We start from the raw sequence: 25,834 nt of genomic DNA on the forward strand, positions 1-25,834 counted from the left end.
AAAAGAGCGGACCAAGTACAGAGCCAAAGGTGAAGTTTACAACGTATTGAAGGTTAAAGTGGCTAAATGTCTGAAAACACATTCAACATGAATCCAATATGTAATGGGGGGGGTCCCTGCTTCATCTCTCTCTCAGCTAGGGGGTCCTTGGCCTGAAAAACGCTGAAAACCCCAGGTGTAGAGGGTGGCACGGGTCTGCCCGGCAACCAAAGACCCGAACCGAGAACCGAGCCGGGTCCAAAATATTGACTTGTCCCTCGGGTACGGTCGTGCTCGGTCCAGGGCATCTGAAATGGATGGATTTGTAGTCTTATGTGGTGGTGGTGATGATGGTGGCTGGGATTCGTAGTTTTTTATTTAGCAGTGATGGCCTGCAGGGTGTTGGTTCTCTTCATGATGTTTGGCACAAACAGCAGTCCTGAAGCTCTCTCGATGGTGTCTATGGGAACCAGAAAGCGCTCCAGCGGGGTCTTCTCGTCGACGGGCGAGTTGGGCATGATGTAGGAACGAAGCTCCACCCCGTTTGACCCCTCCAAAATCAACACCTGGACACGATAAACAAATAGTAATAATTCATGATAAATGGCATTAGTTATGCCTTTTTTATTATGAGTTCAAATGGAAGAGTCCTAGACCACTGATTACCAGTGGTGTAAAGTAACTAAGTACATTTACTCAAGTACTGTACTTTTAGGTATTTTTTACTTTAGTGGAGTATTGCCAATTTTCAATACTTTTACTCCACTACATCTCTGAGGAAAATATTGTACTGTGGTCCACTACAATTATTTGAAAACTTTAGCTACTAGTTACTTTGTAGATATAAATTATTATATCATAAAACATACATTAACGGTTAACCACTTTAGCCCTATTTTATACATAGGCTATTTTCAAACATTTTAGTACTTTTACTTTTGGTACTTTAAGTATATTTACTGATGTTTTGACCCATATGTTGAAAAAAAAACACTTATATTTAAGTTATTTGTAGTTTATTTATATATTTTTTTACAAAGCCTAAAAGGCAAACTGAAATGTAATTTTCATTCATATGTCCCAATGTTCAATGCCAAGAACACACAATGAAATTGTTAATCGCAATTGTTTGTGCGACAATTAACGGTCAAGTAAAATGTCATGATTGTCACAGGCCTAGTGGAAAGGGGCCATAAAAACAGGAGACCTACCTTGAAGAAGTGTGTTGGCACGGCAACGTGGTTTCGTCCCAACACCTGGTACTTCACATACAGCTTCCCATCAGGCTCCTGTCTACACACGCACACGCACACACACACACACACACACGCACACACACACACACACCAAACATAAACACACATAGCAGTCATGAACAACAACATCAATCAACCTTTATCCAAACCTCGCTAATGATTTAAATTCACTAGGTTTCAGTTCATTCCAGGTGTGTGTGTAGGTGTACTATACCTGGGCAGGTACAGCGGTCAGGTGTGTGTCAGGTGTGTGTGTGTGTGTAGGTGTACTATACCTGGGCAGGTACAGCGGTCAGGTGTGTGTGTGTGTGTGTACTGTAGGTGTACTATACCTGGGCAGGTACAGCGGTCCGGTGTGTGTCAGGTGTGTGTGTGTGTGTGTGTAGGTGTGCTGTACCTGGGCAGGTACAGCGGTCAGGTGTGTGTGTGTGTGTGTGTGTGTGTGTGTGTGTGTGTGTGTGTGTACTGTAGGTGTACTGTACCTGGGCAGGTACAGAGGTCCGGTGCAGACGTAAACATTGCGGTAACGCGTGGTCAGTGAACGACACATTTGCTCCAGATTGTTCCATGCCTTCTGGTTCATATGAGGATTCTAGAGCAGAGGAGAGGATGACTGTTATTATGGTGTGTGTGTATCAATGCATCACTGTGTGTGGTCACACCAGTACAACCACCACTACAGAAATACCATCACTGTGGTCACACCAGTACAACCACACCAGTGTTGATTTTGACAGCAACTTTTGATTTTGTTTTAGTAATAGTCTTTTGAATAAAATTCCATTTAGTCATATTTTAGTCATCTGAAATGTTTTAGTTTTTTAGTCAAGCTTTAGTCGACTAAATATCATAAGATTGTAGTAGACTAAATCTACATTTGATTTAGTCTACTAAAATGTATGTTGGCGGTGCCTTGATGGCGTCGTAATGGCTGATTTTACACTTGGTTGCATGATGAAAATAGCCGATCTACAAGCTCACAGCGACGCGTTGTGAGCTTGTAGATCTGCTATTTTCAGAGCAACACCTGAGCGCAACCAAACATAAAATGTCTTGTCTTCTAGTTCTACTGGATCTCTTCTCCACTAGTCCCTCACTTTTTTATTTGTTGACGAAATTGTCAATATATTTAGTCTCAGTTTTAGTCATCATAGCTTAGTTTTTATTTAGTTTTCATCAGTGAAAAAAGGTAGTCAACGAGTTTTTCGTCATAGTTTTAGTCGACGAAATCAACACTGAACCACACTCCCTTCTTAGAAATGTAGCGTAGTCTAATTTATTTGTATTTTTATTCATTCCACATGTTGTGCCAGGGAAACAAATAAATCTAAATCTGGTCTGGAGGTAAAAACACACCAACATAACCAGCGAAAACCCGATGCATCCCAACAGATAAATATCGGCTACTGCCATCGGTGAATGTATTATTCATTATTATTATTATTTGGCAATACATCAGTAAACGAAGGCAAATATCGTCCGATACCAACATGCAGCCAATATAATGGTGCATTCCTGGTATTATTACAGTACCTGTGGTGAGATGTTGCTCAGGTAGAAGGTGTCGTCCATGGCCTTTTGGTTCCACTTGTGATTGCCTGCTGCAGCCAGGTGACCTCTGTCAAAGCCACTCCCCTTGTAGTCTGCGTTGGTCGATCGGTGGTACACGTGAACGCTGGGAATCAAACCGCAGAAATATCAGCCACCAATAGAAGAGAGCCGCACAGAACATCCACCAATAGAAGAGAACCTTGTAGATCTGCTATTTTTTTGAAAAAACTTTGAATATATACTTTTTAAAGCGAACATTTATAATTCAAATCTTTGCTTCTGGGGGTCCCTGGAACAAAATATGTATTTGGCTGGGGTCCGCAGCCAAATACATATAATTTTGGGAGGTCCTTAACGTGAAAAAGTTTGAGCACCACTGATACAGCAACATACGTTTTTCAGAAACCTGTTAGGATTTAGAAGACATGTGTAGATGCCTTCCCGGATTGAAGGGGTTAAGTTAAACTGTTTAATGGAATACGATGCTGTTAATATTATTACTACTATTATTAATAACAACAACAACACTAATACTAATAATCATCACCTGTCATCTTCTTTGAAGTTACAGTTGTTCCTGTTTGAAGGTCCAGTGATGGAGGAGGAGTTCAGCTGCTCTATTACCCAGGATGCCGTGCGGGTGCGGGGGTCATAGGAAGTGACATAGGACTCTCTGGTCTTGACGTTGGCCAATGAGGGGAAGCCGTACTTCGCTACTGCCCCGCCTGGTACAGGTGTGCCCCCCTGGTACGCCTGAAACACAGACCATAATAATGAGCATTATATTCAAACCAAACTGCTTCTGATATAAATAAAGAAATATTAATTACCGGTAATTGCACACACTGAAAGTGAACTTTACTGATACCAAGAAAGTGGAGCATATCACTCCAGCTCTAAGATCTTTACACTGGCTACCTGTATGTCAAAGAATCGTGAACATTTGTGCAAATCTATGAATATAAATATATATTTTTAAGTGAACATTTGTAACTCAAATCTTTGCTTCTGGGGGGTCCCTGGAACTAAATATTTGGAGATGGGGTCTACGGCCAAATAATACATATAATTTAGGTTACCTTGACATGATGACAAAGTTTGGAAACCACTGATATTGTAGCAAACAGAAAACTGTTTAGGGTCATTACATTTTCTTGTGAAATCATGAACCATCCAGACCTCTCAGGTCATCTGGGAGAGGTCTGCGTTCTGAACCCAGACTCAGAACTAAGCGTGGAGAAACAGCGTTCAGTTTTAAGCACCATAGGAAGCACCATAGAAGACAGGTAAGCACCATAGGAAGCACCATAGAAGACAGGTAAGCACCATAGGAAGCACCATAGAAGACAGGTAAGCACCATAGGAAGCACCATACATAGAAGACAGGTAAGCACCATAGGAAGCACCATACGTAGAAGACAGGTAAGCACCATAGGAAGCACCATACATAGAAGACAGGTAAGCACCATAGGAAGCACCATAGAAGACAGGTAAGCACCATAGGAAGCACCATAGAAGACAGGTAAGCACCATACGTATAGGAAGCACCATACGTAGAAGACAGGTAAGCACCATAGGAAGCACCATACATAGGAGACAGGTAAGCACCATATAAGATTGCTTAATTGATTGATTGAATGATAATAAACAGTTTGCAAATAGTACAGAGGTAGGATTTTACAATGATTGTTAAGATAACATTTAGCCCTTTAAGAAGAAGACAGAGAAGCACCATAGGATCAAGTTACATGGAAAGCTTTTATGTAACAACATAATGTATTGGAGGTCCCTGCTTGGTCTCTCTCTGACCCCTGGTCTACACTGACTACAGTAATGAGGAAACAGTGTGTTGACAGTGATGAGTGACCACTAACTAGTGCATTTACAGTATAATAAACGTACTGACCGTCAGGTCGGTGGAGGAGGCCTCTACACTGGGTATGGGGACGACAGGGAGGTGACACAGGAGACCATGGAGGTGTGTGTCCTCCTCCTGATGTTTCTCCTGCTTCTTCTCCCTTAAAGCAGACACTAACAGACCCAGACCCGTTCCCACAGACACCCCCACCCCGCCCACAAACCACCGAGACCTCAAAACCCGCTGCATTCTGTCAGATAATCATTCATGTAATGAGAAGAATGATAACAATGATATTAAAGGCTCTTTTTTGAGGACAAACTTGGTGCGGTTCCTCTCTCTATGGTTTCATGGGTCGCAGGGTTATGACGTTAACCGGTGTTGCCAGGTTTTGACAGGGAAACAAGCAGTAATGTCGCTCGAGGTCGCTGATGTATCTGCATTAAGCAGGGAGTTCCGTCGTCTTTATACCGTTGGCTGCTGTCCTGGTGTCACTACGTGATGTCAGTTAATGTCAGTCATAGATATATATCCATATATGGAAGCGGGCTTATGTCAGTTATGCCCAAACCTGGGACTATAATGTCAGTCCTGGACGTTTCGGTTATCTCCATATACCAGTGGTGGGAAAAGTACTCAGATGTTTTACTTACTGCAATATAGAAATACTCTGTTACAAGTAAAAGTCCAGAATTAAAAATGTACTTAAGTAAAAGTACCAAAGTATTGGCGTCAAAATATACTTAAAGTACCAAAATTAAAAGTACTAAAATGTTTGAAAATAGCAGATCTACAAGCTCACAACGCGTCGCGATGCGACACGTTGTGAGCTTGTAGATCGGCTATTTTCAAATAGCCTAGGTATAAAATAGGCTAAAGTGGTTAATGTATGTTTCATAATAATCATAATTTATATCTGCAAAGTAACTAAAGTTTTTAAATAATTGTTGTGGAGTAAAAGTACAATATTTGCCTCTGAGGTGGAGTAGAAGTAAAAGTATAGACAATGGGAAATACTCCAGTACAGTAAAAATTCCTCAAAACAAAAGTGTACTTAAGTACAGTACTTGAGTAAATGTACTTAGTTACTTTACACTACTGTCCATATAGTTCCAGGAGGGGTTCTCTGATGTCAGGGGCCGGGCTAGGTACGTAATAGGTATATGATATCTCCATCTATGGAAGGTTGGGACTCGAATGGGTCACTAAAGGTCGGGACTGAATAGGTCATTCATCCCCTTATATAGGTTTCTGGGCATCCTGCCATGATCCACCTTGCGGTGTTATCCATCTATGGCTAATACTGGCAAGTATGCCCTGAATGTTCTTTACAAGGTCTATGAAACCAGTGTTCATTTTGACAGCAAATTCTGATTTAGTCTTTTAAATAACACACCATTTAGTTTTAGTTCTATTTTAGTCTTCTGAAATTGTTTAGTATTAGTCTAGTCTTAGTCGACTAAATATCAAAATCTTAGTCTTTTAGTCTAGTCTAAGTCAACAAAATTAACACTATGAAAACAAGCCCAAAAGAAGCGAGCCCTTCGGCCTTTAAACATTGGCTATTTGAAAATAGCAGATCTACAAGCTCACATCTCATGGCGATGCGACGATCTGCTATTTTCCTAAGAAAAATCTTGAAAACAATTTGACATTTTAACATCACAAATCCCCCCCCAATTATTTACAAGCAACTTTAAAGAAAAACAAGCCCAAAGTCACTTATAATAAGCAGACATGGCAACACTGGACATAACTCAGTAGACTTCTTTTTGTTGTAGATTTGTGGCGAATTAGCATCCATAGGCAATGCATTACCGCCACCTGCTGTTCAGCTCAGAGCACTTCACTTTCAAATCTGTCCCACCACAGACCTGGTGCTCTAGTCTAATGGATCTATTCTAAGACGTTATGACTAATTATGCTGAATCCTAAATGGGTATTTCACTTTAAAACACTTGTGGGTTAACTTTCCACGTCTACTCAGGTCTCAGACCCAGACTGGGGGTCAAGGCTGCACACAAAAGGGCCGGCCAGTAGACTCATGAATAGCCTAGACCACGTACAACTAGGTTGCTCTTTAGTTGTAGCTACATGCAGGGACACATTAAAGAGACATACCCACCTATCAAAAGGTCATTCCTGATATGAGCCAAAGAAATGTTTCAAATTCAAAAGGTTAATATCTTTCACATTGCCCTGTCATGATTCATGACCTACTGTACTACTGCAATTCTTTGATTTGGTAAAACATAGTATCTGAGAACACAGCAATTAATTCAATGTTTGTTCACTGGAACAACACAAGAACCCCCCCCCCCCCCCCCCCCACATCTATATACCCCTAAACTCGTCTCTTATTTTCTTGTGTAAAGGCCAGACCGCACCAATGCAACTCCTTGCAACTGCCATTGGGGATAATGGTTGCAAGTAGTTGCTTGTTGCAATAGTCAGGGGATATTAAAGATATCTTGGAATAAATTCCTTACCAAGAAATTTCTTCACCAATGTGTTTGTAAAAGTGTCTAGTAACACATCTCATAAAGACTGAAATGCAGTTTCCCTAGGGGAATTTTTGACAGCTGCTGAAAGTTGGGGAACCCACCATAACCTTATGCGGGGAAAACATACACATTTTATTCTGTTTTAAGTAGCATGTGAGGGGTCAAACTAGGGTGTTTTTATGATTCTGAATCCATTGTTTTGCACCAAAACCACTCCTTGGGCTAAAAACGGCCCAATCTCAATGGGCTTTTTACACAAAAAGTATACCTGGAAATGGTTGGCTATGGCCGTTTTTAGCCCAAGGAGTGGTTTTGGTGCAAAACAAATGCTTGCAATGGATTCAGAATCATAAAAACACCCTAGTTTGACCCCTCACATGCTACTTAAATCAGAATTAAATTTAATTTCTTTTTTAAACCAAGGTTATGGTGGGTTCCCCAACTTTCAGCAGCTGTCAAAAATTCTCCTAGGGAAACTGCATTTCAGTCTTTGTGAGATGTGTTACTAGACACCTTTACAAACACATTGGTGAAGATATTTTTTGGTAAGGAATTTATTCCAAGATTGGAAAATACTAATATCCCCTGACTATAATGATTATGTACAATATTTAGTTTGAGGACAATATCAACCCAAAAGTATAGTGTTTGATTAATCTCTTGCTAATAACAATAGAAGTCCACTGCTCTTGAAAAGGACTATGACATGAAAAGTTTTGGAGCACATCTTATTATAAATATAATTTATTGGGTAAAATGTGTTTACTATCAGTGTGATTCAGTACATCCCTCGTATCATGAGGCTTGTTCCAGCTCACATTCAAACTGCCAAAAAATACTGTATATTGATGCTGTTATGCAGAAAACCTTTATAGGATTTTGTTCATGAAATAATGCCCTACTTTGTGGTGTGACTGACACGGTTACACTGTTTTATATTTGTTTTTGTAAAACAGCAAAAGAAAAAAATCACTTAAACATTATTTATTTATTATGTTATCAATCATATTGAAGTGATTTCAGGGAGGGACAGAAACTAACTCCAGTCACGTTCAGTTCAGGGGTTCTCATTGTATTGTTGAATCACAATGTTATTGTATGACTTGGTAATCTGGGTTCAGTTACTATAGTGTTGAATGTTTCATATTCAATGTGCTCTGGGCTTTGAAGAGACAATGCTGCACATTTTCAAAAATAGTGGAAATAGCAGATCTACAAGCTCTCTCTCACACACACACACACACACACACACACACACACACACACACACACAATTAATCAGATATTGGTCTTGTCCTCTCAGTCCTCAGACTCTTTTAACATCTATCTTCACATCCTGTATAAAACGTCATCTAAACATGGAGACAACTTTCACAGAGAGACAGAAACATTCTTCAAATCAGACTAAAACACTGTTAGAGGTTGCAGACTGACATTTATTTTGAAAAAAAAACAAGTCAGTGTAAATTAAGTAAAGTTAATGAAAACATAATGATTACCTGATGGTCTCAAACTCCTTTATATGAATTGAAACATAATTTTGTCATTTTGCCAGATAAGTCGTGAGCTTGTAGATATTAAAGAAAGTACAGAAGCTTTCCCCCCCTCTTTTGTTTTTAACATGGCTTCATAAGTGTGTAACTGTTTGAAGGACTCAGAGGTTTCTACTGTATTTACAAAATGGGGTAAAAACATTGTTCATCACATTAAAATGTTTTTATAAGCGATTAACTGTTGACACACAATACCCTATTGACACATTGAGGAGGAAGACATTACAGCAGTGGTTCTCAAACTTTTCAGGGAGAGACTCCCCAAAATAATCCTATTTGAACTGGGGACCAGCCACCCTGACAAGCACTTGGAATTGCAGGAGTTGAGGCATTACATTTAGTTTGACTTCATCAATATTGTGAAAACAGCAGATCTACAAGCTCACAGTGAGCTTGTAGATCGGCTATTTTCACAAATTCTCTCTTTGTCAGGTAATATTTGGCCAATTTTTGACCATTTTCTATAGTATAGTTTGTTTTTACTTTTGACACAGTAATGTCTCATTTTAGAGGTATTCAATAGGTCTTAAAAAGTCCTTAAATTGTCACCTTAGAAATGTACTCTGTATACATAATACATACACTATACATGTATGTACGGTATGTTTGTAGGTTTGTTTACTGTTGAGTGAGAAAACAATGTTGCACATTAAGCAAAATATCATTTGGGGACCTCCTGGAGGTCCAGACCCACAGTTTGAGAACCACTACATTTAGTATAACCAATCTACACAGACTGACAGAGGGCTCTGTAGTAATATCAACAAGATAACAGGGCATACTGTATAATGATTGTCTGCAGCAGGCTTATTAAAGAAATGCAATGAGCAGAACACAATGGATTGATTGATCATGATGGTGTAGTATACTGTACACATCATTCTTACACATGCTTTATCTAGAAGAGAACATCTATCATCAAATGAAGAAAACAAAGTTTTCAACTGAGTATCATCATCAGTATTCTTAACATGTCTACCATGTCTTACACAGCTCTGCTGTATCTCCATAGTACCCATAAAACATTATCCCTGGATAGAGAGGTTGTGTGAACGTGGTTTGAACTGTGTGTAGGAGGGTCATTGTGTCAGAAACACTGTAGAAGGACAGAGTACCTGCCTTGTGGTCCAGGTACACCCCCACTCTGGAGGAGAAAGGCCCTGACACTTTAGTCTCAACACTGTTGTGTGTGAACAGGTAGTCATTACCAACGCACTGTAAACACCAGGATTTATCATCGTTTCCAAAGTAGGTGTGTCTGCTGATGTCTTTATAACAGACTGCTATACCAACCCCTACACCACTCCACTCTACTTCCCAGTAACAACGTTCAGACAGACCCTCTGTACACATCACCTGACAGCTAGTAAATCTCTCTGCATGATGAGGGTAAGGTTGTTGTTGTCGTGTTAAAGTCACCTTCCTCTTCTCCTCTGACAGGGAGAGATTTGTGTTTATTGTGTTCGTGTCCAGAGACAGAGGAGAGGAATCTGTGAGAACACACGACAAAAGAAAAATCAAACCTCATGAACCTTATTGTGTTTAGAGTTAGTCTCTCAGATCAAACTCATTAGAGCTTTAAATAACAACATATCAGAATGAAACTTCAACGTTCAGAACCTGCATCAACATGGACTCACATTGTAAAAAGTCCTTTCTGGTCTGAGGCTCCGCTGGATGTAAAACATCAACTGGAGACACAAGAAAACAGTAAAGGTCATCATGACATTGTAAAGGATTTCTATGTCCACACAAAGGGTCAAATCCAATAGACTTTACTGCTGACTTCAGGCATGTAAAACATACAGCGTGAGCCTACAGGAGGTCACAACATACGACTGACGTAAAAGACAACAGGCCTGCTTTACGGCAGTGTCGTAGCTCTCTTAAAGGCACAGTCACATATATAGCATAAATGACAGACATCATACTGAAGAATGGATTAAACTGAAGTTCCAAGGGTTTTGTCAAAAAGTTTCAAGCTATTATAGCTTGATAGTAATCATTGCTATTATATAGTGTTTGTTCAGTAACAGCTGTCTCCCCAGCTCTTCAGAAAATACATTTTCAGGTGGGTTTCACATTTCATTCAATCAGGAGAGAGAACTCCTCAAGATCATTTATTAAGAACAAAAATATAAAAAATAAATAAATAAATAATAATAAATATTAAATGGTGCATTTATATACTGTAGCGGGTGACATGAAACACAGGTCACACTAATCTACTGCCCGCCATACTACAGGCTTTAGTAGCCTTCCCAGACATACTTCCACCTGTACAAACTGTTTCAACACTTACAAAAGACATTTAAATCTAACCCTAACCTCTCCTTTGAGAAATATTCTTGCTTAAATTCTTCAATGTTTCTGTCCAATCTGACAGACAGCCAACCTGTGTACCATCAGTCTGCTTCAGTTCAAATATCTCCAGTTGCCTTCTGACTTCATCAATCCATGTTTACTATGATGGCTGGTTAGAAAAACAAGAAACACATTTAAATCTCACCTCTCTTTGATATCTCTGGGCAAGTTGTCTTCAGGATGTTGTCTAGTTGGTCTCTCAGACCAGACACCACATCAATCACATCTGTGAAGGACCTCACAGGACAGATGATGACACTGGGTGAGACTGGAGATCCACTGGAACTGGAGAGAGACTGGAAACTCTGGAGAGAGACAAGTAAACCAGTATAGACAGAGATGGAAGATCATTAAACCAAGAGATCAATAAATTGGTACATTGACCACACACACACACACGCGCACACGCACACAAATGATGATTTAATTTGTCTCTAATTCTCATGCAAATAATTGCGATTAACAATGTGATTGTGTTTTTGTTTTTGAAAATATCAATAAAAATATACATTTCCGTTCCAATCTATGAACACAAATTGTACAGGGCAGATATTGAATAAATGTATACTTTCAAAATATTTGACAAAATAGTGGAAATAGACAATCTACAATCTACAAGCTCAGAAGCTGAACTTGTAGATCTGCTATTTTTGGAAAATGTTTACAATTATGACAATTGTGGAAAATAATTGTGATTATCTCAAATAATTGTGATTAGGCAATTATGTAATAATTGTGACAGGCCTAATTCTAACATTGACATCTGGTCTGTACAACTACTGTATCTAGCAACTATATTAGTATTAGTAACTACCAGCATTAATAATGTCATGTTATGTAATATACTATGATGTAATAATAATATGACATGATGGAATGACATGAAAGAGATGAAATATGAAGCTGATTTCTCCTAAATGAGTCAAAAGCAAACAGTAAAATGCCATGTGTGGAACCTGAATGAAAGTGATGATGTCATCAGTGTTGGACAGCTCCTCCAGGTCAGCATGTCTCCTCTCCAGCTGCTCCATGTGGTCCTCCAGCTGCCTCAGGAGAGCCTCAGTCTGAGCCACTGCAGTCTGCTGCTGATCTCTGATCAGTTCTTTAAGCTCACTGCGTCTTCTCTCAATGGAGACCATCATCTCACTGAAGATCCTGTCACTGGCCTCCACTGCTGCTTCTGCAGAGCTCTGCTTCACACACACGCCGAAAGGAAGAAAGAAACTCTTGGTTATAAGTTCTCATGTAAGTGTAGAACTTTGTGGGGAATACATTCAGTCACAACATAAGTATTGTTGGCCATTCCAGAAGTTCCATGATATGATGGATTCTTTACTGTCACTGTTCTTTACTGTCATTCTGGGTACTTTAGTGCAGGGACCCCCAGGGGTCCTTCAGGGGGTTCCAGGGGGTCCCCCAAAAAATATGTTAATATACCATCAACATCTGTTTAACCAACCAAAACCAAAAAAAATCTGTTTAACCACTTAAAATAGCCTAAAATTCTACAAGTTCACAACACATGGCGAACTCGTCGTGACGCGTTGTGAGCTTGTAGATCTGCTATTTTCAAGAACATCTTGATAGAATGTGAAAACATTTGAATAACTTTGTAACATTTTAACAACACAAATCTTATGGATTGCTGGCACATAAATATTTTCAAAGGTGGGTCTGCAGCCAAATACATATTAATTGGGGGTCCTTGACATGAAAAGGCTTGAGAACCACTTCTTTAGTGCTTCTGATGACACAAGGCACTGTCTCATCCATATACAGTAGCATCACAGTAAACACAAGAACAAGAACTATTATCATAACATCAGCTCACGTTCAGGGCCTCCATGACCCGTCTCAGGTCTTTCAGCTCCTTCTTTTTCTCCTGGATCTTCTGCTGGACTTCCTCCTGCATTGTCACCAGCTGTTTCTGCAAGAAACAGGAAGAGACAGTTTGGCTTGTAAACAAAGCACATTTTCAAGTCGGGATACCAATTCTATCCAATCAGGAGAAAGAGAACTCATACAGGATACGAGGTCAAAACAAGTGAGATTTGGATCCACACATCATCTTAAATCAACTTTGTAACTTCCTCAAAATACACTTTTGCAGGGGCAAGATGAATTAACTCATTCAATCTGGGAACACATCTGTGTCATTTTAGATTTTAGCTATAACAATTATTTTTACAACTTGGCTATTAAAAAAAAAGCAGATCTACAAGCTTGTAGATCTGCTATTTTAGAAAAATCTTTAACATTTGTACAAATCTTTGAATACATTTTTGGAAACAACATGTTTAACTCAAATCTTTGCTTCTGGGGGTCCCTGGAACAACATATTTTGATGGGGATCGGCGGCCTAAAACAACATTTTGGGGAGTCCTTGACAAGAAAAGGTTTGAGTGCCACTGATATAGCAACGATAGTTTTTCAGATAATTAAGACATTTGTTGAGACATTTGACAGTTACAAATGTTCGCTTTAAGAAATATGTATTCAATGATTTGCACAAATCTTCACGATTTTTCAAAATGAGCAGATCTACAAGCTCATAGCGCTGCACTCGGTGCCACGCTATGAGCATGTGTATCTGCTATTTTTGAATAGCCAAAGAAATCTAAAATGACACAGATGCATTCCCAGATTTAATGGGTTACCATTATGAAAAGTGATCAATTGCGTCTGTTTTTCATTGGGTCCAAAAGGAGTGTACTTCATCCTTTAATACTTGTTATTGTACAACACCCTGGTTTGCGCTTTTAATGTCTCTGACATGATCATTTAGTTCTGCTTCTATATTTAAAACATGATCTCTCTTATGATTTATCTTCAAGTGATCGTGGTCCTACCTGTTTCTCTGCCTTCTCTGCAGCAGCTGACACCGTGTCATGGCCCTTATGTTCATACATGGTGCACAGATAGCAGATACACTGGTGGTCTGTGCGACAGAACACCTCCATCAGCTTGTCATGACTGGAGCACATCTTCTCCTGCAGTTTGTTGGTGGCTGGGACCAGCTTGTGCTTCTTCAACGCAGGAACATTGTAGTGAGGCTGGAGGTGAGTCTCACAGCAAGAGACCAGACACACCAGACAAGACATGAGAGCTTTGTGAGGTCTGGCTCCGGTGCAGAAATCACAGGCCACGTCTGCTGGACCGGCGTACAGCAGAGCAGCAGAGGCAGAAGGCTGCTGACCTCCTGTACTGCTCAGCTTCATCACACCCTGGAAGTAAAAAGAGGTAACACAAACAACAACACAACGACTTACTGACATGAGATATTCACACACACAACTATAAAACATATCAGAAATATAAACATTTATCGCTGTGTAAACACGCTCTAAATTCTTACCGTCAGTCCCTCGGCGCTCATAATGGAAAATGACAAACACAGCAATAACACCCTGGTCACAAGTAACACTGATGCATGCAGAACACACTCCTGTTCAGCAAGCATCCACTCTATTTATATGGGTTGGTCTACCCATGTGGGTGAAACCTTCCGTTGATTAATCATGTGACTTGTGTATTGGAAACACAGGCTTTAGCACTATTCTATAACAATGGCCACTGTACCCCAGCTCCTTATCTGACCTAATCAATCAACCCTCTCAACACTCTCATGTGACTCTCATGTGACATGTGCAAAGTCCCCTGATTTCAACACTCTAGGTCAGAGCTGTAGTTTTTAGAATTGTATATATTTGTACTTATTATTATGACTAAATATCCTTCTGAAAATAAGATACAGGAAGGCGCTAGATTCTAGCGCCTTCCTGTATCTTATTTTCAGAAGGATATTTAGTTCTAGCGGCTAGAAGGCCACATGTGCAGGTAATACAAACGCCACCGTTACATCATAATAATAGATTATTCTACAGACACGCTGTGAACTTGTAGATCAGCTTTTTACGACATGCCCCGAAAGGGGACGCTAGGGTTCATGTGGTTAATATAATGTTTCTGAGGGCAAATGTTAGACTTTTCCTTCTCCTTCCTTTTTGTCTTTCTCTTCACTTATAGATTATAAGTGAAGAGAAACTTCACTCAGTTCCCAATTTAATTTCCACAAGTCAACGCACGCACACACGCGCATGCACGCACGTGTGTGCACACACACACACACACACACACACACACACACACACACACAAACACACACACACACACACATACATGTGCACACATGTGCACAACCACATACGCACGCACGCACACTCTCTCTCTCCCCCTCTCCCTCTTTCTCTCTCTTCCTTCATCCTCTCCCTCTCCATCATACGATGGTCTCGGACCCGGACAAGCCCTTCCTGGTGAAAAAGTCCCAGAAGTTGGTGATGGCTGAGGAGGAGGGCTTGCTCTCCTCCTCCTCCTGGGGCGCCGCCTGCTTGATCCAGATGCTGTTCTCGGCGGCGGAGCAGCCCCCGCCGCCCACCAGGGAGAAGCTCAGCGTGGAGCCCATGGGGGGCCTCCCGTCCTGGGGCTGGCGCTCCGAGTCGGGGGCCTGGAGACTGGAGGAGCTGCCGCTGCTGTCCGAGGGGGGGGGGGCTGAGGCAAGCTCAGCAGGTTGTGGTGGGAGTGGAACTGACGCATGTGATGGATGGACTTGCCCGGTGCCGGCTCTGCAGCGCCACCTGGAGGGCGATGGAGAGACAAATAGTTTTTAATACTCAAACACACACACACACACACACACACACACACACACACACACACACACACACACACACACACACACACACACACACACACACACACACACACACACACACACACACACACACACACACACACACAGTCAGTCCTTTCATGTCAGATTTTAACATCTATCTTCACATCCTGTATCAAACATCATCTAAACATGGAGACAACGTTTACAGAGACAGAAACAGAAGGATAAACATTATTCAAAATAAGACTAAAACACTCTGCAATAGAGATTGCAGCCACAGTGCTCACATGTATTTTGAAGAAAACACGAGTCGGTGTAAATGAAGTAAAGTTAATGAAAAGAATATGATTCAACTCCCGCCTGGGGGACAAGCAGATCTACAAGCTCACAACGCCTCTCTGAGCTTGTAGATCGACTATTTTCACATTTTCTGTCTCTTTGTCAGGTAATATTTGGCCAATGTTTGACCATTTTATACGGTATAGTTTGTTGATTACTTTTTACGCAGTAATGCTATGTTTTAATTTTCATTTTAGAGGTATTTAAAAGGTCTTTAAAGTCCTTAAATTGTCACTTTAAAAATGGACAGATACCCTGTATAAACTATACATACTGTATGTTGGTTTGTTTACTGTTGAGTGAGAAAACAATGTTGCACATTAAGCATAATATCATCATTTGGGGACCTCCTGGGAATCCAGATCCAAAGTTTGAGAACCACTACATTCAGTATAACCAATCTACACTGACTGACAGAGGGCTCTGTAGTAATATCAACAAGATAACAGGGCATACTGTATAATGATTGTCTGCAGCAGGCTTATTAAAGAAATGTAATGAGCGGAACACAGTGGATTGATTGATCATGATGGTGTAGTACTGTACACATCATTCTTACACATGCTTTATCTAGAAGGGAAATCTATTATCTATTATTAATCTAGTATCTATTATTATAATTATGTTGGACATTATCAACATACAGAACATAATGTGTAGTAACCAACATATAGTATAACTACCATCTATCAAAATAGTCAACAAGGAGTTTTGTGTATCAGAACATGTAGTTTAATGTGTGGTTGTAACTTGTAAGGTCATCTCACCTCAGCCAGCAAGGTGTTCTTCCTCAGAACAGGTCTGGGACTGAAGCTCTCTCTGCACTGGGGTTAGCTGTAGACTCCAGTCTCCTCATACTGGTCCCAGTAACCCTCAATACAGCTTCTACAGTAACTGTGTCCACACTGTAGAGTCACTGGTTCCTTTAGAAGGTCCAGACAGACAGAACAACAGCAGAACTGGTACTGGTCCAGATCACATGTCTGTTGCTGCTGCTGCTGTTGTGCCATTTGACTGACAACCACACTCACACTGAGAGAGAAACACACAACACTTTGGTTTACTCTGAAGAGAGACTGGGTTTCGTTTCCTCTGTAGAAAACTAGGAGAGGCAAAGACATCTATGAGGCAAAGGGAGGGACTTCCTGGATGTTTGCAGGAGGCAGTGGTTTTAAAGAGACAGTGAATGTGTAGCACAAACAGGTTCAGCTTGTGGTTGAACGTTGTACAGCTGGACTCTCTGACTACACCATCATTTCCCCTCTATGTGTAAAAGCCTGGTGGTGGTGACACAAGGTTACAAGATAATAGGGGGTATTTATTTGGGTAAGAGTATGGCAGAAAATGTGTATTTTAGTAAAATATCTCGAGACTTTCTCACTAGATCCATATTCTCTCCAGTGAGTACATATAGTATTATAGTGAAACACTCTAATAAACTCTAGGATTACAAATATGTCATGGCAAGACAGGTGAACTCATAATAAAGGGGAAACATGAAAATTATACACGGGTGACATCTGGTGGCCAATTCAGTGATGCCTTATTGCTGCTTTGTCATTGCTTGTCATCTATTTTTTCTGCTTTTTTTTGTCCCCTTACTTCAGGTTCAGCTGGAGTTGTACCTGAAGTGTTGATGGAATGATTCATTGTGTGTTATTTCAGGAAACAAGATTAAGTAAGTTCCTACTGCTGATTAAGTGAGAGAAATGCCAGCAGCATTGTCAAAATGAATGATGAATGAATTCCATTCAGTATTGTGACCTCAGTGGACAGGACAGTGGTACAGTCGACTGGACCTTTGGTTTAACAGCTTTAACTGTCAGGGGACACACATGAACATGTAACCTATAGTTCAGTACACTTGTCATTGGAAGCAAACTGGATTTTGCTCAAATTTGCTTCTGAGTTGCATTTCATCCTATAGTATCAAGTGTAGCCCATAGCATAGTTGATACTGTTAATGTAATTGTTGTACAATATGTTTTTAACAAGCATGATGCTTCTGCCATAATTTTGAAATCATTATTAGTCTAATTCGCATGCATAATGTCACATTCTGAGATATTATGGTTGAATGATGGACAAAATATATTTTCCCCCCAGATTTCTTTGTTATTTCTTTGTCTTGACTTCACTGTAAAAAAAAATGGTGTGCTATAAAACCTCTCCTACAGTAATTCATAGCTGTGTTATGTACAAAGCTCAGAACACACAAGTTTCAAAGTATACACACTTTTAGGCATTGGCTGTTGGTTTACATTAACATGGAATAGAAAAGCATAAGTGTAGAGACCAAAATATAGGCCTATAATCTTGTACTGTAATTATGGAATATAGTGTGGTAAAGTGCATTAATCTGTGGAACTATTTGCCTCTATTGAGATGAATGAAAGAGTCCAGGCATGGCTTCTACTTGGTTACTTTATTTAAGGAGAGTCAAGAGTTAACATCACATGGCAGCTTTCGGCAGGAAAAGAGACAGAGTTCAGCACATGGTAGACATTTATACCCTGTTTTCTATAGGCGTGTGCACGAGGTGTGTGTGTTAAGATCCAGATCTCTAAACAGTGTGTATCCAATGTGTGTGTGGGCATGCAATGATGTGCTTCAGTGTGCACGTAGGTGTGTGTGTGTGTGTTACAAATACTAAGACGGTGTGTAAATGTGTGTGTGCTAAATTAAGTTTGGGTGGGTGCGTGTGAATCCATTGTACATAAGTTAGATAAGACAATGTAGTGGTCAACTAAGGTCAGAAGGTCCAGGAGCACTGGCCCCTGGATACCCAATGGAATGGGTCCTTTATTCCCTGTGAAAAGGCTTTGAGGTTTCTGCACCTAATCTAGAACCTTCTAGTATCAGTTAGAAGGCTGACGCAGTAGGCCTTCATTAGTAATGTGCATGGTTACATTGTAGTGTGAGTGCATTACAATATGGGTACTGGTATATTAGTGTATAATGGTATATGATATTATGTATAGATACATGTATGTAAGTACGAACACTATGTGCTGTTTTAGATCACAGTTAATCATTGACCATCGGAGTTTCCTGTGTGTGGCATTCAGTGGGGGATGAGTGTTTTGAGGCCTGTTAATTATGTGGCTCAAATCAGGCTCTGTAAGCCCTTATGTGTGTTCATCTCAGGTATCTCTCTCTAGAACTATGCTATTTCAATATACCACAATAGTAAATCTCTGTTCAACAGCAGAACGGTCAACACCTCATGTTCTTTCACAGCAAAGCAACAGGCACTATGCAAGCAGGCTACTGTATTCTGGAAGGAAAACAAGGAACCATTCATTAAAAACACTCTCAGACCTCTGAATAGGACCTCATAATAATCATTAGCTTTTGCTTTCCAAGCCTCACTGTGTCAATCTTTTCCAGTGAGAATTGAATGTACGTATTTGTTAAACTTGTGGAATGCTGAAAAAAACTAAAAAAATATCTAAAAAAAATAATACTGTGAATGCAAAGTTAAATTATATGAGATCTTGTTAACCTGAAACATTCAGGTTATGTTTCACTTTGGACACAAGGGGGCAGCGTTCACCATTCGTTTGCTTATAGCCATGCAGGATTTTGCTGTCAATACAAATGGAAAAAAAAAATTCTTGAGCAAATATCAGAGTAAAGGCATAATAATGATGTACAATATTTAGTTTGAGGACACTATCAACCCAACAGAAAAGTGTTTGATTAATCTCTTGGTTAATAACAATAGAGGTCCGCTGCTCTTGAAAAGAACTATGACATGAAAAGTACATCTTATTATGAATATGTTTTATTGGATACAATTAGGCTTGTTCAAGCTCACATTCAAACTATCAAAATACTGTATTGTCGCTGTTATGCAGAAAACCTTTATCTCCATATTTACACTTTATGATTTTCTTCTTAAAATAAATAATGCCCTACTTTGTGATGTGACACTGTAGTGAAAATAACACATTTTGTTAAACATAGCAAAAAAAATATCATATTTTAGTTTAATGGCCAAAATAGGGACAGCAGCACTATTTGTGGATGGGAAAGAGATTAATATTTGAAATTGTCATCCTATGAACGGAAAGAATAATGGACAGAAGTATGTGTTCCTCTGGATTGATTTCCATTGTATATTCATTCATATTTCAACTAGCAGCAGCAACTAGCAGCAGCAACTAGAGCAGCAACTAGAAGCAGCAACTAGCAGCAGCAACTAGCACACCTCCCTTCCAAAACCACTCCTAGCCAGGGCTCCCTCACTAAAGTAAAAACACACACATGCATGTTGACTGTTGGGTAAAGTTGGACAAAAACAGGCTAATACAGGAAGTTCATTTGGGTTATATTGAGCTTTTATTTTAATTTTAATCACTCTCTCTTTGAGGTCTGCTTCCGGGAGGCATGTGTTCTTGGAGCGTACACACATGAGAAGATGTAGTCACACAGGACTCCAGCTGATATTAGTATAGTTCCGACTGGAACTACAGTTTACAGGAAACACTGTAGTCCAAGTAGTCTATAGGAGGAACTAAGGTTCACCCTGTGATGTCAAAGAGTAAACATTCCAAATTCAAAATAAAAACATAGAAGCGCTGCCAAATCATCTTTATTTTGTCCTCCACTTCATGAAAACAGGATTTGGGTTCAAAATCAGGGAAGTGGCCCTTTAATCTGTCTGATGAACTGATGAAAAGCATTAGAGAGCTTGTGACTAAATAAACAAAACAAAATGATACAGCCAATGTACTTAGGACTTCTATATTCAATATTGTTTTTAACCACTTAAAAACCCCAGTATCCGTATTGTGGTCACAGAAAATAGCCGATCGACAAGCTCACAACGCGTCGCGCTGCGACGCGTTGTGAGCTTGTCGATCGGCTATTTTCAGCAAAAGCTTTCCCCACAATAACCCAAAACAGAAAAGACACTAGTATTGAGCCCTGAGGGACTCTGGTTACCCATATGAGGTTTAAGTGGTTAATAAACATGATATGCGTCTGCCATCATTTTGAAATATGTATTTCCCAGGGAATCAGTTTCTGAAATATAGTCATTAGTCTACTGTGCATGCATAATATGTCACATTCTGAGATATTATGATTGAATGATGTTTTTAGAAAAACAATCATTTTTCCCCAGATGTTTTGGTTTTGTAGGTCTCGACTTCACTGGACATCAAAAACAGGGGTGCAAAAAAAAATCTATGGGGGCCAAACTGACTTTGATAAAGTGAGTGAAGGGCCACACATTGGATTTTTGAATTGAAACTTGAAACACATAGTGGTGAATTATGTTAAAACTGCATGAATTTGACAGACACGATAGACTAATTTATAATAGGGTCAAGTATTTTTATTTATTTTTTAAAGATATTTTTGGGAACTTTTTCTGCCTTTATTGATAGTATAGTAGGCTGACAGGAAATGGGGAGAGATGCGCCTGGACCGCCAGGCCAGCGGACACTCCTATCTTATTTTTTTTTACACCTGTGCTGTCTGTATCACTCACTTTATCAAACATATTCCCTATTTTGCAAGCCGTCTTATGACTTATCTTATTTTTTATTTTGAAAACCATTTTAAAATAGCGAAAATAGCTTCACTGCAGATCAGCTACCGTATTTTGTAATGTGCAGTTTTAACACTTTGCTAAATTAACCGATTTAAAGGCCTATAATCTTTCATTGTACAGTCTGTTACCAGTTCAATTATGATTATTTTTGGGGGTCACAGCCTGAACAGGTTGAGAACGACTGGGGGGTTATAGATAAACAACTGCCTATTGACTGACTTAGTGACTATTAATTCTCCACTACATCTCAGAGGTGAGTGATGGGAAGCAGTTTTAAGATAGTCAAAGGGTCAATGCCCCCAGTACCTAGAACCACAGTGGAAACAAGACTGCAAGGACTTTTGTGGTGTTATCCTTCTAGACAAAGTGTTTGACTGTACTCGTGCTGTTTTTACATTTCTGTCCAATAAAATGTTAAAAAGGGGAAGTACTACAGTAAAGTAAAAATAACTCTGAATTGTACTTAAGTACAGTGCTTGAGTAGATGTACTTAGTTACTTTACACCACTGGTCTATTGTACTATTGAGAAAGTTATGTGAACTTGAAAACATCTTCTATTTTGCTGAAGAAGTTCTAATAAACTGACTGAAGAAAAGAGACAGTTCATTCATCATTGTGCAACGGGAAAATAAGTAATAAATGATACAAAGTCCAGTTGTAATCCAACGTTAATGAGTTATGATGATATGGCATGTCAATGATGTCATTCATTATGAATCTATGTGTGGAAGCCTCTGATGGAAAGTAATTACATGTATATAGAACATGTATTGAAGATTACTGGCTAAATTGTTTAAGTGTTCAATTAGTAAAACATAGAAAGTGGATAAAAGTAAACTCAGCATTATATTTACACTATGTATAATATTTAATTATTATCATTGTGCAGGGAACAATGTAGCATAGACACAAGTTTGACTTTTACACACATATTTTTATAAATGATTAAATCGAATAACCGTTGACACACAATACCCTATTGACACATTGAGGAGTAAGACATTACACCAGTGGTTCTCAAACTTTTCAGGCCGCGACCTCCCAGAATAATCCTATTTGAACTGGGGACCCCCCAAAATAATATTTGAACTGGGGACCCCCCAAAATAATATTTGAACTGGGGACCCCCCAAAATTATATTTGAACTGGGGACCCGCCAAAAATAATATTTGAACTGGGGACCCCTGAAAAGAATCATATTTGAACAGGGGACCACCCAACCTGACAAGCACTTGGAATTGCAGGAGTGGAAGCATTACATTTAGTGTAACTCCATTGATATTGTGAAAATAGCAGATCTACAAGCTCACAAAGCCTCGCGTTGCAAGGCGTTGTGAGCTTGTAGATCAGCTATTTTCACATTTTCTGTCTCTAGGTCAGGTAATATTTGGCCAATGTTTCACCAGTTTTTATAGTATAGTTTGTTGATTACTTTTGACGCAGTAATGCCATGTTTTATTTAAATATTTTAGAGGTATTCAATAGGTCTTAAAAGTCCTTAAATTGTCACTTTAGAAATGTGCAGACCCACAGTTTGAGAACCACTACATTTAGTATAACATTACATTACATTACAGTCATTTAGCAGACGCTTTTATCCAAAGCGACTTACAATAAGTTCATTCAACATAGGTAGGGAACCAATCTACACAGACTGACAGAGGGCTCTGTAGTAATATCAACAAGATAACAGGGCATACTGTATAATGATTGTCTGCAGCAGGCTTATTAAAGAAATGCAATGAGCGGAACACAATGCATTGATTGATCATGATGGTGTAGTATACTGTACACATCATTCTTACACATGATTTGGTTTTCAACTGAATATCATCATCAGTATTCTTAACATGTCTACCATGTCTTATACAGCTCTGCTGTACCTCCATAGCACCAAAGCATTATCCCTGGATAGAGAGGTTGTGTGAACGTGGTTTGAACTGTGTGTAGGAGGGTCATTGTGTCAGAAACACTGTAGAAGGACAGAGTACCTGCCTTGTGATCCAGGTACACCCCCACTCTGTAGGAGAAAGGCCCTGACACTGAAGTCTCAACATTGTTGTGTCTGAAACTGTAGTTTTTACCATAGCACTCTAAACACCAGGATTTATCATCGTCTCCAAAGCGTGTTTGTCTGCTGATGTCTTTATAACAGACTGCTATACAAACCCCTCCACCACTCCACTCTACTTCCCAGTAACAACGTTCAGACAGACCCTCTGTACACAACACCTGAGGGTACAAAGCAGACACACACACACACACACACACACACACACACACACACACACACACACACACACACACACACACACACACACACACACACACACACACACACACACACACACACACACACACTCTGTGTGTGCTTGCAATACTTTGCCACGCTTTCTCCCTGGATCTATTTATTGTGGTCGCGTTTCCTTCGGCCACAGAGAAAAACGCTGCTCGAGTTTTGTTCCCCGCTGCCATGATTGGTCAAGTTCAAGGAATCTGCGCTCGAGTTCATGGTCTTTTATAGAAATACGTCGTCGGCGAATCGCCGCCCATTTAGCCTGGCTTCATTATCCTGGCTGGACACAGCCTGGCTTGACATAGCCTAGCTCGACAAAGTTGCTCCTTTTCAGCCTGGCTTGGCGTCTCAGGAACGGAATAAACGAGGCTTTTCGGACCCGACTTTGTCAAGCCTGGATTTGGCTTAAGGCCAGGCTTTTTTAATTCACCTTTTGAGGAACAGGCCCCTGGTTATTACCCAGGCGGCCCGGGTTCGACTCCCGGTATAGGAACTCAATGATGTAACATCATGATTAGTGTGCGTGGGAATCTAATTTTAAACAAGCTTAGTGCTTTATGAGCCTTCCAGTTTAGTACACCTTGTATTGTGAATTTGTGCTTCCATGTACTGTTGTTCTGTTGTGTGAAACTATGGGAGAAAGAAAAGCTGTTAATCATGACATTCAGGCCTGGGCTGCGGCGTGGTGGTCCAGGCACCCTAGGCTACAATGCCAGCATGACAGCGTGTTCGAGTCCCGAATCCCGATGACAATTACTGCATGTCCATATATTATTGTCTCCGCCGTAGGTGGAGAATATGTTTTCGCTTCGTCCCGCCGTGTGTGAGCAAACATTGTTAGCCAAGCTAACATTGGGCAAGCTCCACGTGACACGTGTCAATTTGTTGACACCAATGCCTCTGATTGGCTAGAGGGACGCGTGACGAAATAAAATTCTATAAATAGGTGTGTCACTTCAAAAAGCCCCTACTTTTTGAAGTGAGGTAAAACAGGATCAATCAGACTTGATTGGAACAGTACCTTCAGTAAGTCCAAATCACCCGTCTGTGCGTGTGTGTCCCTGTGAGAACACCTAACATTGGTCAAGCAAAGGCGCAGAAGGCCAAAGCTAAGAAAGCATACTCATCTACAATTGTAACACAGAAGAGGACTAGAGTTGAAATGATCCCACAACAAAGCCGAAGTCTTAATACGTGTCAATATGTTGACATCAATGTCTCTGATTGGCTAGAGGGATGCATGACGAAATACAATCCTATAAATAGGTGTGTCACTTCAAAAAACCGTTTACGTTTTTGAAGCGAGGTAAGACAGGATCAATCAGTCTTGATTGGAACAGTATCTTCTAGTCCAAATCACCCGTCCGTGCGTGTGTGTGTCCCTCGTGCGTATGTGTGTAACATTGGTCAAACAAAGGCGCAGAAGGCCAAAGCTAAGAAAGCATACTCATCTACAACAGTAACACAGAAGAGGACTAGAGTTGAATTGATCCCACAACAAGGCCGAACCCTACTGTATCTCATTAGTTATTGCTATGATAATATAATTGCTATAGTCTGCTGGCGGAGACTTGTGCTCCGAGGAGCACATTTTCTAGTTATTATTATTATTATTATTACAAGGAGTGTAGCAGTCCAAATGTCCCATAGCCTGTATGTCCCAGCCACCCCGCCCCGGCCCCACCCATACCTACCAACCTAATTATAGAATAGCAGATCTTCAAGCTCACAACACGTTGCAATGCGTTGTGAGTGATGGTGTAATGGTCTAATTGTCAGGCTTTCACCTTGGGGATTCCATGTTCAAATCCCAGTCCTCCAACAGCTGATGGAGTGCTTTAAATTTTCGAAGGCTAAAATACAAAAGAACAACTCAAAAGCACTAGAAGTCAAATCTG

At 40.1% G+C, this 25,834-nt stretch overlaps 1 protein-coding gene across 1 annotated transcript; it reads right to left on the minus strand.

Annotated features, from left to right (window-relative positions):
* Window positions 1-25,737, minus strand: LOC308101551 (endonuclease G, mitochondrial-like; the record flags this gene model as incomplete). Its single annotated transcript, XM_080450973.1, has 10 exons — window positions 1-545; window positions 1,191-1,272; window positions 1,718-1,827; window positions 2,769-2,910; window positions 3,334-3,539; window positions 4,693-4,887; window positions 12,010-12,255; window positions 12,897-12,992; window positions 15,348-15,699; window positions 25,724-25,737. The coding sequence occupies 10 exons, from the start codon at window positions 25,735-25,737 to the stop codon at window positions 354-356; spliced, it is 1,635 nt and encodes a 544-aa protein (XP_080307099.1). The 3' UTR covers window positions 1-353.
* Between the last annotated feature and the right edge of the window lie 97 nt (window positions 25,738-25,834).

This window comes from Gymnoscopelus braueri (genome assembly GCF_963280865.1).
Source record: "Gymnoscopelus braueri genome assembly, chromosome: 15".
Taxonomy (NCBI): domain Eukaryota; kingdom Metazoa; phylum Chordata; class Actinopteri; order Myctophiformes; family Myctophidae; genus Gymnoscopelus; species Gymnoscopelus braueri.